The sequence below is a fragment of the Falco punctatus genome, assembly GCF_963210335.1.
Source record: "Falco punctatus genome assembly, chromosome: 2".
NCBI classification, from domain to species: Eukaryota; Metazoa; Chordata; class Aves; order Falconiformes; family Falconidae; genus Falco; species Falco punctatus.
In genome coordinates, this window is record NC_137581.1 from 63,433,691 (window position 1) to 63,450,569 (window position 16,879).

Here is a 16,879-nt window from a genome sequence, read left to right on the forward strand (position 1 = left end):
CCCGAACCTTTGCATTAAGTTGCATTAAGTTTTTTAATGCTAGCAGTTGTGTAGTGAGCAATGCCAGACTCAAGAGCTCAATGTTGACTTTTACCAGGATACCAGTCTTACTTATAGAGAAGGCGAGATTCTCGCTTGCCAGCCACAAAAACGTTATGTATAATGCAAGCTGTCTACATCACACAGGGAGTTTCAACAGGATTGAACTCCATGTGAAGCCAAGTTAAACACAAAGGTGGGGTGCGTGCCTAAAAGTGCACGTTGCAATTTCATCAGTTGGAAAGATAGGACTTTTTTCCTAGGACAACTCTGGAGTACTGATCAGGTCTCACTTGTGAGGAATGATGAACTACTTGTTGGAATGACCCATGGAAAACAGCATCCTCTTGCTCAGAAAAGAGGAGTACAGGAATTTTTGGTGAAAGAGAGCCAGCCAGACTTAGACCCATGATTTGTATCTCCACATGTAGAAGAATGGGTAGACTGAAAACATTGCTTGGAACTAGGTCCCTTTTTCTAGCTTATCTGTAGGAGAGGGAGGGGTTCAGCTGATCTTTCAGAAGAAGACACAAAGTTCTGGTCATCTCCACATCTCCTCTTGGCCATTTGAGGCAGTCTAGTGAACCCCGGCTCTTCTTTACCTGTCAGAGAGCTTGGGTGCCTGATGTAGAGCCGCAGATTTCCCCAGGCATCAAGGCACCCAGCCGTAGGTACCGCTACACAAGTTTTCGTACCATTCTAGTCATGCGTTGCTGGTTCACATTTACTTAGTTTGCAGAAATCCGAGTGAAGTAACAATTCTGTTCCCCATCTTTCTTTAAAGGCTTGAGAGGTTCACCTGGCATTGATGGTTTCAAAGGCATGACAGGCCTCAAAGGAAGACCAGGCATCAAGGGAATCAAAGGAGAATTTGGCCCGTTTGGGGCTCGGGGCGATAAAGGCTCACAGGGTGCACGTGGCTTTAAAGGTATTTGTTTATGGGTGATACCACTGTGTTTGCTTTTCACATTTGGAGAACTATTTTACAAGGACACAAAGACAAAGACGACACATTTTTCACTTGATAAATTTAGCTCAGACATTCCTCTACCTATTTCACACATGGGCCTCTGGCCAAGAGGCCTGGATTTTAGGCTCAGGGAAAAGTTACTTCTCTGTGAATCTTTACACATTTAAGGTTGGAGACAGACATTTCATTATTCAGCTGAGCTCAAATAGTAGCACCTCTGGGCTTGTGCAGAACTAACAGAGCCTTTTCCCAGGAAGTGTAAGGTGTTTGGGGGGGGAAAAGATTAAGATTTTGCTTCAGTTACCCTGTAAAGAAACTGAAATATTCAGAAAACCAAGCAATTAAGTACTTAAAAGTCAGAAATGTATCAGTTGATATCATCACCGGTGAAATGAAAGCTAACTCAGTCCTCTTTTCTTTGCATAACATTATGTCTAAATACACGATTCACCACAAGGCCAAAATGTTATTTCTAGGGACCCTGAGACAGGTAATTAAGAAAAGTGGTCTGCAATTCAAAGGTTGCAAAACAGTGCTCCCAGTAATTCAGGGGAGGTCTGAGCAAAAGGCATGTGTGAAATCACCCACTGCGAAGAAAACTGCAAATACACTTCTTGGTGAAGAAGTATAAGAATATAAGTGCATGTTCATAGGAGACAAGTCTGGATGGCTGGCCTGTCTCTACATCCCATAAAGAACTAGTAACAGTCATACAGTCTGTTTGGGTCCTTTCTTCAGGATATTATTTACTGATGTCACCAGTAACCTTCAAATCGAGACCAGGAACAAAATAATTGGTAACAAATCCAAATACTTTCTTTCAGCCAAGGCATGCTTTGGCTGAGAGTTGCCCTTTCACTGGAGCTAACCCACTTTTCTGTGCTTTCTCCAGTGTGCGTTTGGGTTTTTTATAAACACATGATACCTAACTGATCTGCTGAGAGGTAAATCAGCTATCACATAGGAATCAGGGTCCAGCTCCCCAGGATTGTATGTACGAAAGTTTGACTCAGTTTTCACGTTATCTTAAGCTTTACTGTTCTGCTGACATGTTGTATTGGCACAGGTAACTTTTTATGTAAGTGGATTTTCCATAGCTTGTGCAAGATTATCTGTTAATCCCTTTTTGCTAAATTCACTCTTCTGTTCACTTCCTACACAGCGCCGCTGACTAGCTTTTTGTAACATGGTTGGGTATTTTACCCTGTAGGTGACCGTGGGGATCAAGGCCCCCCAGGAGAACCCCCAAAGCTCAAGCCCAGCATGATGATGGAAGTTAAAGGTGAAAAAGGAGATGTTGGAGAAAGGGGCACAAAGGGATTCTTCGGCTTAAAAGGTCAGTGGTCACAGCAAAACAAAGCAAAGCACATTCAGGACTATCGATCAGTGTCTTTTCTCAGTTACCATATTAAATATTCCCTGCTGATTGTACCACTACACTGCAGGCCCCCCAGCAAAGTCTCTGACAGCAAAAGCTGAGCTCCTAGCTGTGCTTCACAGAGCCACCCCTGAGAAAAGCTTTGCGGGGTTATGTCACGTGTGTGCTCTGCCCTTTTGTACTCATACATCATGATGCCATGTTGAACATCTTACATACAGGCAACTGCAAGTCAGCCTTCCCAGGTTTAACAGTTTAAATCATCATTATTTTTCTTCTTCCCTGCCTGCAGGTAGCAAGGGAATGCCAGGCATTCCTGGAAAGACCGGAACTCCAGGGTCCCCTGGGCATCCCAGCTATGTGGCAGGTGTGAAAGGGGACATCGGAGCGAAAGGGGTGACAGGTCTGAAAGGATATCCTGGCCCGGCTGGCTCTCCTGGCATCAGAGGCTTCCCTGGCAGCACGGGAGGCAGGGTGAGTTCATGCCCATGAGGGAATAAGGGTGTCCTTGTGCTGGCATTCAGCTTCTCTAGGGAGTGGCATTTACCCCTTGAAATTGTGCTGAACAGCTACAATGCAAAGATTAATATGCAATAAAAATTGAATAAATAAATCAAATTTTTGCTTGATCCTCCGATGTTCATTAAGCAGAATGCTTTCTTTTCTTATTGGGAGGCACTCAAATTTCACGTGCCAGTTTTTTTGCCAATGAGGACCAAACAGTTCCTTCTAGATCCTTGGTCTTGTTGCCATAGCTGTTCGTAAAAATTATTCTCAACACTGGGTTTACTCTTCCCTTTCTCGCAGAACTGATGGTACCACCGCCAAAAACCACTCACTGTCCCTCATCTAACAGTAAAAGAGTTTAAGAATCTCAGTTCTTAGAGGGTAATTCACCATGATTCACTTTGGCTGCAAAATAAGTTACACGAGAAGAAATAAACTCTTACAAAAGGCCTAACAGTAGACTAACAGACATCATTTATTTAAGAGAGCCAAAAACTATGCTCCTTTCTCAGGTAGCTTTGCCCTTAGATTTTAATAGGACTTTTTCCTAATCAAAATCAAGGACTGCAGGACTGTTGTGGTTTAACCCCATCTGGCAACTAAGCACCGCACAACCACTTGCTCACTCCCCCCGTAGTGGGATGGGGGAAGAGAACTGGAAGGTTAAAAGTGAGAAAACTTGCGGGTTGAGGTAATTTGAATTAATAATGGAAATAAAATTAAAAAATAACAATAATAAATGCAATGAAAAGGAAAATAACAAGAAACAAAACCAAGAAAGACAAGTGATGCAAATGAAAACAATTGCTCACCAACAACCAACTGATGCCCAGCCAGTCCCTGAGCAGCGGCCCCCCGGCCAACCTTTGCCCTGCTCACTGGTGGGGTGGCGTGGAGTGAGGAGCAGAAAACACCTTGACACTGTGTAAGCACTGCTCAGCAGTAACAAAAACATCTCTGTTTTATCAACACTGTTTCCAGCACAAATCCAGAGCATGGCCCCATACTACTATGAAGAAAATTAACTCTACCTCAGCCAAAACCAGCACAAGGACTCACTACCCATATGTGTGTATGTAATAGGATGTTCTCAATTTCATACTTCAGTCTTGGTAAACATAACTTGTCCCTTGGTTTGTACTGGTTTGGTTTAACTCATTTAAGCCAAATGACTCTATAAAGTACTATGGAAACTCAAAAATGGTAAATTTAATAGCCTTTTTTCAGTATTTCGAAATAGTGCTGCTCATTAACTAACATCTGTTTTCAATTATATGACAGGGAGAAAAGGGTGTTCCAGGAATTTCAGGTCATTTTGGTACTCCTGGCTCACACGGTGAAATAGGTGAGTTTTTTCTCTTATCTGAGCGCTCTTTGTATTCATTACCCATCAAATGCTCAGCATTAAGTTCTGAAGAGTCTTAGGGGTCTTCAGTCTTAAAGAGTCTTCTTACAGTCTAACAGAATGATATTGTAGATGTGGGAAGCTATGAAAAGGTTAGTACCTTTTCAGGTTAATTTCATGCAAGGTGTACTGTCCATGGATACATCTACCCATGGCAGGGTGGGTGGTTGTTCTGGAGACTTTTATGTTTTCCTTTCTTTAAGTTATTCCTGTTTTATTCTTTAAAGATGATAATTGCTGAATTTTGCTTCGTAAGTTGCAATTTCTTTGAAACGACAGGAAATACTGTTTAAAGTAAAGCTTGATCGCTCATGTGTTCATTTTTGCTTTAAATAGGTGACCGAGGAGATACTGTAAACTTACCAGGAATGCCAGGCCTTAAAGGGGAAATTGGTGTGCCAGGCTTAACAGGTATTAATTTCACAGTTGCTCTGCACGTATTACTTTTCACATACTAAAGTCCACAGAGGAAAGGAGGGGAAGCCTACCATGGGCTTTTGATGACTGTTGAGCCTGTGCTTTCATGACAGCTCCTGAAGAGGTTCATCTTTTCTTTATTGAAATAAGTATGTGCTGTGTTTACCTCTTCAACTGAAGGTACAGTTACAGCAGCAAACATCACATGCAACTCTGATAAACATTTCTATGTAATTTTTTGCCATTGATGTCAAAAGGACCAGTATTGGGCCATGATTATGGAAGATGGGATAGCAGAGTCAGGTTGATTTTGGATTGGGCTGGTTAGGTAATGTATTAAAATTTCCTGCACATGCAGTACGCTTGAACATCAGTGTCATATTCCACATAATTTGGGGAGTACTTTTAAAAATAAATTTAATGATGGTTTGGCCATCATGTTGTGGAAAACTTCATTCTCAGAGATTATGCAAGCACCTTGACTAGAAGAATGTCTTTATGTGTCAAGACCAGGACCCATTCAGTAGCCAAGTTCACGTTATGCTTGTTAGCTTAGGGTCATATAGAGATTATTAAAAGAATATACTGGTTTTGTGGTTTCCCAGGCACAAGAGGAAGCACAGGACAAAAAGGTGAAGGCGGTGATCCTGGTTTCCCTGGCATTGAAGGCCTCAAGGGCACACAGGGTGTCCCTGGCTCTGTGGGACAGAAAGGTAAAATATTCTTTTTAATGCTTCAAAGAATAAAACTGTTTAAGAAGAGAAAGAAAAGATCTCTTCTCCCTCAAAAGAAATTCATTAGGTTTTTTATATATGTTGAACATTCTGTAAGTTGGTAAAGAGTAGTGAAAAGGATGTGGAACTCGGAGTAGAACTTACTAAGAGGAAATTTCAAAAGCCTAATTCTGCTTCATACCAGTTTTGTAGTGATCTTTTTATAGTGATCATGTGTCCAGTCAAAGTGTTGTAATGCTGACATACTCAGGTATTCTAATGCTGTCTCAATACTACGTGGAGGTGGGCTTTTCAGTGCTCCTTTCTGCCATAAATTAAGTCAATATCCCCCAGAACCCAGTGATGAAGCCTTTGAGCCAGGCTTGTTGGCCAGCTGTGCAAGAGTACTAGGGATCTGAACTCTGGCTAGATCACGAACCCAGGGCTTAAGAACACATCTTATTGCAGGAGGATCATGAAAATGCTCTTTCAGAACAGTTGCTCCACATTTTTTACATAATTATAGGTCTTAGAAACTCCAGCCAAGACTGGACTAGTTTTGGTAGGTACCTCACAGGGAAACAGTTTTTGTAAGACCAGCGGTCCAGTCAGAAAGGAAAAACAGATGTGGCAGAAAAGGAAACTGAGGTGCACATAAATGAAATTGCTTATTGTAACCGGCAATAGAAGTAAAATTATCATTTTAATAGGAGGATCCCACTGTATTTCGGAGGTTGTCAGAAACCTGAGGTGTTTAATTAATTGTTCTGTTACATTTTGCCTCTCCTGCCTTTGTTCTCCTTAACTTTCTCCCACTTGGATGAGCAGTGCAGTGTCATACAATGACATTAGGAGGGGAAAGCCTTCATTTTGCTACCTGGGAGAACGAAGGTAGCACAAGTCTGTGTTTTGGGCTATTGGTTTTAAGGACACTCATTAGCAATGATTCATCATTGTCGCACAGGTTTGCCGGGACTGGTTGGCCCCCCGGGGCAGCAAGGAAGCCCTGGGACACCTGGATTTCAAGGTGAAAAGGGAACTCCCGGCTGGCCTGGATTACCAGGACAAGCAGGTATTCACACAGCTTCAACTATTAAGTCACTTCCATGTGAGCACTTGCTATTGTTCTTTTGGGATGAAGAAGAAAGGGGGCTTTTTGCAGTTCAGAGTGGCAGAGGTCCCTCTAGTAAATATTTATTCCTCTTCCTCATAAAGTCCAGGTGCGTTAACTGATTTATGATCAGTTGCTTTCTGATTTATGGCTTCTGAAGGACTGGTCTCCACTGAGCTCACTTTAACTGCTGATGACCTCCCTCAACCAGGAAAACAGTTTTCAGGAAACTTTTTTCTTTTTTTGTGACAGCTGAGAAGAAAAAACAAAAAACAAAAAAAAATGCAGCAAGGTAGTGATATACAGTATTAGACTATTATAATGTGGCATTAGATAGCAAACTATATATTTGTCCTACATCATCACCAAAAACTGAGAACTGGTCCAAGTTCTGGTTTTAAGGATAAATGACTTTCAGAGAATTCTGCTATCAAAATACAGGTGATAGCTTAAAATGAAGCTGTTTGTATCACAGGATACAGAATCTCATTGGTTGCCACCTAATTCCTTAATATATTAAGTAAGCAGAATTTTTCTACAGTACGGCCAGAAATTGCCCCGCTTTTAGTAAGATTCATCTGTCTGAATCTCCATCAAATCTAAGCCAATGCAGTTATGAAGGCTGCCTTTATAAAGACAGAGCCAGACAATTATTTTCGTGAGGTTGAATTGTCCTCCAGAGCTCTGGCCATTGATTGGAGATATCTGTCTAGCTTAAACATTATGCTTAACGCTTTGACAGGTACAAATAGGTGGCATAAATTTTACCTGTAGCAGCAGCAGCAGCTATTAGACATTTTGTTAGGGTTTTGTTGTTTTTTTTAAATGACACAGAGTCAATTTCTTCTGAAGAAAGCTTCGTCATAATCACATTTAGAGCTTGCAATTATGCCTTAATTATCTTGGTTTGAAGATTTCGGAAAACTAAATGGTTATTAAAAAAATCGTGGTAGTGAGACTGGAACTAACAGCATGCTACCAGACTGATCAGAGCTATTAAAAAAAATAATAATCTCATAGTGAGTTTATTGGACAATAAAAAAATTTGCCAATCACAAAAACATGGTGTGGTGTATTTCATAAGCTTATTGTATTAATTAACTTATGAATTCATTTGCATATAATACACAATATTTTAACACAGAATAGTGTTTATTCAAGCATTTGAATTTTTTGCCTAGGAATACATATAGACTCATAGAAACTATTAGGATAATAATTAATGCAATTTTAAAACAGGCTTGCCTGGCTTAAGAGGAATCAGCGGACTGCATGGTTTACCAGGCACTAAGGGCTTACCAGGATCGCCAGGTGAGTGAGTCTCTTATTCTGCCTGTTCACAGGCACACCATTGCGTTGGCTACGAGTTTGGTCAGTGAGATCTTTGCAATGTGGCTTTAACTGTGTCACCCAAAACCCATTAGGAATGGGAGGAATTTGCTTTGCTATTATGGGCTCTGGCAAACAACTTCATACAATATATGCTGCCACACAGATGGATTAGAAAACAACTTGAAATTGTAATGTCTTTCCTCTTATAAAATTGAAGCTTCGTGGCCTTTTTTCCCCATAATGAGCCATTACAGACTCATGTATTAAGTAAATACACATGCTCTATACGTGTATGTTAGCATGCTGGTACATTGTTATGCACGGAAACATTTCAGCTTTTGTCTTAATTTTGAACAACTCCACAACAGGTCCAGATGGCTATGGCTCTGCAGGTTTCCCAGGTGCAGTGGGTGACAAAGGGGAAGCAGGAGAGCCGAGCAGAGTGGAAGGCAGTCAAGGACCTCCGGGTCAGAAGGGAGACAGAGGTGTTCCAGGTTTGTATTCCAGAGAAGAAGATCTACCTATTATTTGTTTCAGCTGTGGGTGTCATAGATGTCACAAAATGCAGTATAGCGTAGACAGTCGTGTAGGAGAGTTCATGCTGTGGGGAAGGTCACTCTTTGGTGCTGCAGCTCTGCCAGCCCTTGCTCAGAAACTGTGGTGTGTATTGCCCAGTGCTGGGCAAGCCAGCCCCTCCAGGACAGCCTGGGTCCTTCCCCATGGTGGCAGAATCTTGTACCACCCGGTTTGCTCAGCAAGCTACAAATGCCAGTCACTACTCTCAACCATCGGCTCCCAAAATATTTCTAATGAGGCTCCAGTTACATAAACTATGGCTTTTCTTTCTTTCTTTTTGTTGCAGATCTGTCAATGTTCACTTTTCTTCTGAAAGCCTCATTGTCCATCAATGTGTAATTGTCCCACTGATTCCTCCTGGGCTCTATTCCCATGCACCCTGCTTTACTCATACCATCACCCCTCGTGTAATGTAAGCATACAGCCTTCTGGCTCAAACCCACCTTGTTGTAGTGGGCTACACTTATCTCAGTATGGCTCACCACCGGTTATTCTTCCATCAGGGAGCCACCAGAATGATCTTATGGATGAATCAACTAATTTCAGGGTTTTTTTTTTTAAAGTCTGCCAAAATTTGGCTCTGAAAGGATTAAGAACTAACATAGATATAAAATCTTACTGCCTTTGCCTACTTGGTTCAATGGCTCATTCCTGTTCTTCTGTGTTACGCTTTGTTGTTACTAACATGCTGTGCCACCTCAAACACCGTTCAGAGATCAATAATCAAGCACTGGAAGAAACAGCTATTTCACTTATTCATGTTTGTTTGTCAGAATTAAATATTACAGATTTTTTTCAAAGTATAAACAAAAGGGGTTTTGTGGCTTCCTGACAACTTGAATCTACCTAAAAGAATAATCTGTCATTGGTGGGCCAGATTTTTGGCCATTTAATAATTTTCATCCATAGAGAATTTCTTGGATTGAAACTTTCGGTTTTAACTGACCCCAAAATACCCTAAGTGTTTGTGACCCCTGAGTCTGCAGGACAGTGAAGAACAAAGCTGATTTCTTGTCTGCTTCAATATACCTAGAATATTTTGAATACTTCCTATCTTGAAATAATATTTTACCTGGCAGACGCAAGACCATTAGCATTCCACACAGTGAGATGTAATTAGCTATCCAGAGAGCTCTGGCACAGAACTAGTATTTGGTTCTTTTAAGAAAAACCTCCACAACACCATCTGAAAAAAATAAAGCAAAAATCAGTGGCTACTGCAGGTGTTTTCCATTTTGAAAATGCAATTCCTTAGTCTAAGGTGAGTCCTTATGATTGCAGTTGTGTATTTTCCTTGCAGCACTTATTATTTCTTCTCTTCCTTTCAGGAGTCCAAGGCCCTTCTGGCATTCCTGGGCAGGAAGGATTTCCAGGGCCTCCTGGGATTTCAAATATATCAGGATACCCTGGTGATAAAGGCTCCCCAGGTCTAGACGGAGTGCCAGGTAATTCACGGCTTGTTCCCCTCAGACAACAATAAAAGATTAAGTACAAGGTTGTGCCCTCAGACAACTATAGAAGAGTAAGTACTGAGTTAGCAGCAGCATTGATACTTCTGTCTTGATTTAGTAAAATTATCCCTATTAAACGCCACACTAAAGTATATGAATAATTGTTGGACAGAACTAGTGGTACATAAGATAATAGGGACAGACCTCTTAAAAGCAAAGGGCAGTTCCTCCAGGTTGTCCTGATGGAAGGGTTTGATTTACATGCAAATAACAGATTTGATCAACCAGAATTCTCTTAACAGCTTTCAGATGCATTATGCTAATCGACTACTTCCAAATCAGAGGTCTGTGGCAGACTTGCAAGTCTACAGAATATTTTCTTAATCACTTACAAAATTTTCCTGTGTGAAATTACCATGCAAACTAAGTTACAGTGGAAAGTATTAGTTCATCTCTCTAAAAGTCCATGCTATGAGCCTGCCTTTCTCAAACATATGAAACAGCCACTCTGTCTCAGTATTTAAAGGCTGATATACCTGCTGCTCATTGGACTGCACAATCATTTCAAACTGTAGTGCCACTGTGAAGAGCTTATAGCAGAAGTTGCAGGTGTCCCACTATCATCTTTATGTGGTGCGTGGAAATTTTTATGTAAATGCGGCAAAAACTTACAACAGGCAAACCAGTTGAAAACCAACAAAATACCTGCCTTTCCAAATGGAAAAAGAACGTTAGTTGGCCTGACTCTGCATACTGATTCCCACTCCCCAGGCAGTCATTGGATTAAAAGATAAAAATAGAAGCAGCCAGGAGAGTGAGAACAGGAACACCACCTCCCAGCAAAAATGGTGAGACAGGCATGGCTTACTCTTACTTTACCACATGCATCTTGCATTTGTATCCACATGTGATCCAGCTTCAACAGGCACCATGAGAGATGCCCCACTCAAACCCCTTGTTAGTAAGTCACTCTCTCCTCGGAAACAAGGTCCAAATGTCTTCTTAGGCAGAAGAGGTAACTGAAGAGAAACCTGCCAGGTTTAGCTTCAGGCAGTATGTAATTCTGGAAAAAGAAGCTGTTCCCATAATTCCCAAGACAGCATGAAGTAGTTATTTGTATCCAGATGTTCAGCCGAAGCACTAAGATACACAGAACAGTAAGTCCTTGGCTTATTTACCACCTGGCACTGAGTCAGGTACTCCCTGCTCTCCGATTTCTCTCTAGTTACTTGGACAATTTAGGATGAAGCAGGGAGGCAGCTACTGAAGTGGAGCATTTGCTGGGGAAGGAACAGCTCATTGAAGGTTCTATCTCAGCAGGCACCCCACTTCTGAAATCTTGCTTGAGATGACACTGTGCTTTGTGGGAGCTTTCATGCTCTAATTCCTCTGCCACCGCAGCAGAAGGGTATGCCAGCCTGAAATCAGGAGTAGGAGTGCTGAGTAAGCCTATTGGGGAACTATGCATTATCTCCCTGCTTAAATTAAGGAAATAAAACCTGATGTGATACAATTAAATAGTACTGTTATTTTCCGCTGTGCCCAAGTCATAAGTATAAACAGACTGCAACCTGTATGTGCTCTAAACAGGCTACCCAGGACTACAGGGGCAGCCTGGAACACCAGCTCCACCAGGAAGCAAAGGAGAAAGTGGACAAATAGGTGTGAGTGGACAAACTGGCCCAAAAGGAAGCAGAGGTGATCCTGGATCAGCAGGGAGACCTGGCATTCCCGGGTACCCTGGACCTAAAGGTAAGGACAGGAGACACTGACCTTGGCCAGAGGCAGGGGAACCTCCTATACTACAGCAGCTTTAGTAACACGACTTTTGCACTCACTTGATCTGTGTTGAAATGCAATAATGCCACCTGTCATTTTTCATTAAAGGTCAAAAGGGCGAACAAGGTGTCATCGGCTTTATGGGCACAGTAGGATTTCCAGGTGATTTGGGACCTATCGGACCCAAAGGGGATAGAGGAGTAACTGGTAAGTGCAGTCGGGTGTGTGACTCGTTTCTGAACTACTCATTTTGCACCTCCACAGAGCTGATCTAGCTGGCTCTGCTTTGAGCAGGGGTCCTCTCCAACCTGCGTGACTTTATGTGACCCCTGGCAAATTCCAGCGGGCAGATGCCTGAATTTAACATGGGTAGTCAACTTTCTGTCTTTATGAATTTATTTTGTATGAAGTGCCAACTCCAAAATCAGAGCTATTTTCAGGATTTAAAAAAAAAAAAAGAATTCCTGATCTAAACAAATCCTCCAGACTAGACATACTGGATATTTAAAAATACCTTTAAAATCCTTCACTCTATCCATGCCATCATGTATTTGTGTCTGTCAAAGCCCACCAAAAGATGGTGCCACACCTCAGAGAGCCATTGGCTGTTTTGGGGGGAACTTCCCAGCTTCCTGTGTCATAAATGAAGGAGCAGTAGCATCATTCATTTCCTTCTGCTTATCTGTGTGCTATCCAAGAGAAGACAATCACCATACTCACACATGTTCCCCCAGTATAATAAATATAGCTGCTATACCCAGGGCGATGAGCTGCAGACCACAGTCCCTCTCTTACATAAGCAGCCAAGTAACAGCAACATATCTGTAGTTGAAAGCACATTCAGGAAAATAAAGGGTTGCTGGGTTTTTTTAATCAAACTATCTCATCTTGCTTCTAATCACAGGCTTTCAGGGTCCTCCAGGCTCTCCTGGGCTGCCCCCTCATCCTCCAAGGCTGGTTGCTGAGCAAGGTTCACCAGGACCCCGTGGAAATATAGGACCTCAAGGAAGCCCAGGAGATATGGGACCTCAGGGTCCACCAGGTGATCCAGGTAGGAATTGCACAGTCAGAGTGAAAGCTCAGTTTCCCTTAGCAGAGTGAGGCTGCCACAGCACTGCTTTGGCTCTCTTCCACTTTGAATTCTGTAGGTCAGAAAGGAAAGTCAAATTTTGGTCTTTCAGAGCTAGGGCTTGGCTTTCCTCCTCCTCCGAGCATTCAGAACATAAGCAAAACAGGAGAATACTTTGACAAGACTCACATAGCCAAAGCAACACCAGATACGGATCTTACTTAAGACTGAATGTCTTTGGTGGAAAAGTGCACATCCTTGTGGGCATGCTATCAACCCAGGGAATGTAGCACTAGTGATGTGTGGACCCCATGCAGCGCACCTCTTGCTACAGACCTCATCACAGGTGCATAGTGGTAGCAAAAGTGAAAGATTAGGGCTGTGTGGTCACGTAATCTTGATCCCAGCAACTTTTTCCAATGAAGCCAGTGCTCTTTGCCTGAGCAAGAACCTCAGCATCTTGCCTTTAGTGTAAATTGGTAAACCTGGCAGATAGGACCAAACATACGGAAGCAGAGCACATGTGAACAAAGGGGGTAGCATGTTGATATCTCTGCAATCACTGTGCTTATAACCATTGTTGGTGCAAGGTTTCAGGGGCTCACCTGGAGAGCCAGGACTCCAGGGCAGAGATGGCATTCCAGCTCCCCCTGGCTCCAGAGGTGAACAAGGAGCAACAGGGTTTCAGGGTCCAGTGGGATTTGAAGGTAAGAGATGTCACACAGCACTTCCTTCCCTCTTTCCTGCTTCACTCCATAAATTGTTCTGTAGTTAGTACATCACTGGATGGGGAGGAGGGGAGGAGAGAGGAAGTTTCTGTTTTCACAGCTTTTTCACAAGGGACAACTAACTAACTTGTAACGGTTACCTTAAAGCACTATTTTTGGGATACGTTTCCATGGGTGTAGATGTCAGTCCACTCTTGAGCATGCTTATTTTGATGTGAGTGTATTTGTATATTGGTTTCCTCTCAAGTATTTCAGCCTAGTGTTTTGCTAACAGCTAGATTTGTGGAAATGAATGGCTGAGTAGGTGGTCTTTGGATAGATGATGTTTAAGGGAATGTGTTTGTAAAAGAAATAGCTGTGCACTTATCCAATCAAAGAGCAGAATGATTACTATCTTAATTAGCTAAGTACACAGAGAAAAAGGTTATTTGCAGAGCATAGTTTTAACTGTATGAAGCAAATGCAACCTATTAAAAAAACATTGGTTAATCTTAGACTAAGAAAACGTTTTAAAGGAAAAATGCTCATCTGTATTGTACAAAGTATGTTCAAATTCATCGTAATTTTGTATGCGCCTTTCTGTGGCTCTGATAGTGCCTGATCCAGCGCCAATCTACTTCAAAAGCAACTGCTATAATCCTAGAACTACAGCTCTTTTAACAATAACTTACCATAAGAAGAGGCATCATGCAATTAAGCTTAGTTCATCAGCAGCCTAGCTGGAATATCAAGTAGCATCAGACTATTTGTGGGAGCACAAACGTAAGTTGTATTATTTTTTCCCCTGGCTTTCTAAGGTCAGCGAGGCCGCCCCGGTAGCCCCGGGCTGCCAGGCATGCCGGGTCGCAGCATTAGCATGGGCTACCTGCTGGTGAAACACAGCCAGTCCGACCAAGAGCCAATGTGCCCAGTTGGCATGAACAAACTCTGGAGTGGATACAGCTTACTGTACTTCGAAGGACAAGAGAAAGCACACAACCAGGATCTAGGTATGTGCAGGTGTTGCTAGCAGCAGCCTCGATTCCATCTGGATGAAAATCATCCTCAATTCTCTGGATGAAACGAACAAAAATAAATAAATACACAGAACTTAAGAGACAGGCGGGACTTTAGTAAGCGGGCTTAGGAAACACCAAAATGAGAAGATAAAAACTGTATGTCTGCATAAAGTGCCCCTGAGAGAGCTCCTGCATATCATTAGTGTTGTTCAAGGGGACCTGTAAAGCCAGGAAAACATTCTGGCCTGCAGGGTTTTACTGACACATGTTTGGGAAGGAGCAGGAAACTGAAAGCATGCATTGTCTTCTGTAAGAATGATTGCCATAATGTCTTCTTTTTTTTCTTCTTCTTACTCTCTTTTAACAGGGCTGGCTGGCTCATGTTTGGCTCGTTTTAGTACTATGCCATTCCTCTACTGTAACCCTGGGGATATTTGTTATTATGCAAGTCGAAATGATAAATCCTACTGGCTCTCAACTACAGCACCTCTTCCAATGATGCCTGTGGCAGAAGACGAGATTAGGCCATATATCAGCCGCTGCTCAGTTTGTGAGGCCCCAGCTGTGGCAATTGCTGTCCATAGCCAAGAAGCTTCTATTCCTCACTGCCCTGAAGGCTGGCGCAGTTTGTGGATCGGATATTCCTTCCTTATGGTATTTGTTCTCCGGTGTCACGTTTTGTGTGGCGCTGGGTTTTAAGTTTGAGCCTTAGATACTAGGAATGCTGCTCTGTTTTAGAGCCAGCAACACCAAAACCATGCATCATTCCAGAGAACGAGGGAACTACAAAACTAGTTTCTAGGAAGCAGAAGAGGAGAAACAAAATTTCTGTGAATTGCAGAGAAAATTGCCTCTTGTCAGAATAGCATCTGGAGTCCTTACTTGATGTACAAAATAGTGCCTCAGAGCAGAACACAGGGACAGCTGTGGATTAACAAATAAAATTGCACTGAGGTACGACAGTAGCCTACAAAGCATTTTCGCAGCTAGATTGGGAGGTACTTATGTACATCACTATTAAGAAGCTAATCTGGAGAGAAAAAAAAATAATCAACAAAACACTTCCCCTTCTTTCGGAAACTTAAAATCACTGGTGTTTGGTTGAAGACTTAGAAGCCAAAGTATTTCACCTAGGCTGGAAAGAGAGACAGCCTCCTGTTGCTTTTAAAATTAAACTTCATTGTTGTAACTCAAATGCCAACAAGAACTGAGCTGTATAAGCCATGGGATATAGGATCTCTTAGCTCTTGTGATCTTAAAATTAGGAACTGGGATGTTACAGAAAAGCTTAGCATTAGGTGTGCCATGGAAGACCTAATGAAGGGCCTGACCTGCTTTTCTTGCAAGAGTGTACAGAGGGATCGTGTCAGTGCTGAAGGGCTTAACATGGTAAAGAGCAGATAGAATGTCAGTGAATGATCTGACAGATGCTTCTTTTTCTGACTTGCTTGATGCACATGAGAGTCAAAACCTGCAACAGTATGCCCATGTTTTTAACTTACTGAAAACTGGACTGAATGCTCAAGTAAATGGTGTTGGGGAAAAAAAATAGGATTTCTCTGGCAGAAAACATCATAGAAGAACAATAATCAATCTTACCTGCAAACCATTTGTTTGTCAAAAGCCAAAACCTTAATTTTTTCAGAAAAAAAAAACATAAAGGGAAATCTGATAGTTTTCATTTAGTTACAGAGAAAAAAAAGGTTTTGAGAAGGCTGGTTGAATTTTTGACAAGCCCTATGTTTGACCTTTCTTCTGCTTCTATAAAAAGCCCTGATACCAATCTCATAGTTACCTCACAAGAATGCCAAGGATTAATTAAATGTTTGCAAAGCCCCATGTAAACACTGAGCATTGTTAAGAGCAAAGTTGTCACCTCAGCAGGAACTTTGTGCCAGGACAGAGTCTGCCAGCACTAAGGAACACACAGTGAGAAGAGTTCACATTTTCCCAGCTAGCATTTAGAGCAAATTAAGTGTTTGGTGTATGCATTTTTGCTTCTTAGGCAACTGTGGAAGAAGTGCAGCACACTTGTGGCTATCTCAGAGTACACATTGCTTTACTTCCTTGACTTAAATTCCTTCCCCTGAGTAAGGTACAATCATGAAGGCAGTCACCATGGCCTCCTGCCCAAACAGCCGCAGAAGTCACTAAGAGTTCCTGTAGCAAGGGCACTCCACTAACATGCATCTCATAGAGTGGCACAAGCGTTGCAGAAGGAAAAAAGGCCTGACCTATACAAGAAGAGACATTATAGGCGTACCGTTGGAGCTCGTACACTGAGCGCAGGAATGCCAGTGTTCATCCCGAGACTGTCAGGCAGGTCTGCTCCCAAGCCCGGGCTCAAACAGCAGGTGCGGTTCTTACTAACTGCTTTCCAGCTCCAGCTGCAAAGGCCTCAAAGCT

The 16,879-nt window shown here is 42.3% G+C and overlaps 1 protein-coding gene across 2 annotated transcripts in view; it reads left to right on the forward strand.

Annotated features, from left to right (window-relative positions):
• COL4A2 (collagen type IV alpha 2 chain) overlaps positions 1–16,879 on the forward strand; it is a 148,907-nt gene that overhangs the window by 129,078 nt on the left and 2,950 nt on the right. For both annotated transcript variants that reach the window (XM_080375525.1, XM_080375524.1), the window contains 16 exons: positions 824–967; positions 2,220–2,345; positions 2,680–2,861; positions 4,176–4,239; positions 4,636–4,710; positions 5,322–5,429; positions 6,394–6,501; positions 7,780–7,851; positions 8,241–8,366; positions 9,777–9,893; positions 11,490–11,651; positions 11,787–11,885; positions 12,583–12,729; positions 13,338–13,454; positions 14,273–14,464; positions 14,841–15,127. In XM_080375525.1, the coding sequence (XP_080231651.1) occupies positions 824–967; positions 2,220–2,345; positions 2,680–2,861; positions 4,176–4,239; positions 4,636–4,710; positions 5,322–5,429; positions 6,394–6,501; positions 7,780–7,851; positions 8,241–8,366; positions 9,777–9,893; positions 11,490–11,651; positions 11,787–11,885; positions 12,583–12,729; positions 13,338–13,454; positions 14,273–14,464; positions 14,841–15,127 (2,126 nt within the window). The remainder of the gene's footprint in view (positions 1–823; positions 968–2,219; positions 2,346–2,679; positions 2,862–4,175; positions 4,240–4,635; positions 4,711–5,321; positions 5,430–6,393; positions 6,502–7,779; positions 7,852–8,240; positions 8,367–9,776; positions 9,894–11,489; positions 11,652–11,786; positions 11,886–12,582; positions 12,730–13,337; positions 13,455–14,272; positions 14,465–14,840; positions 15,128–16,879) is intronic.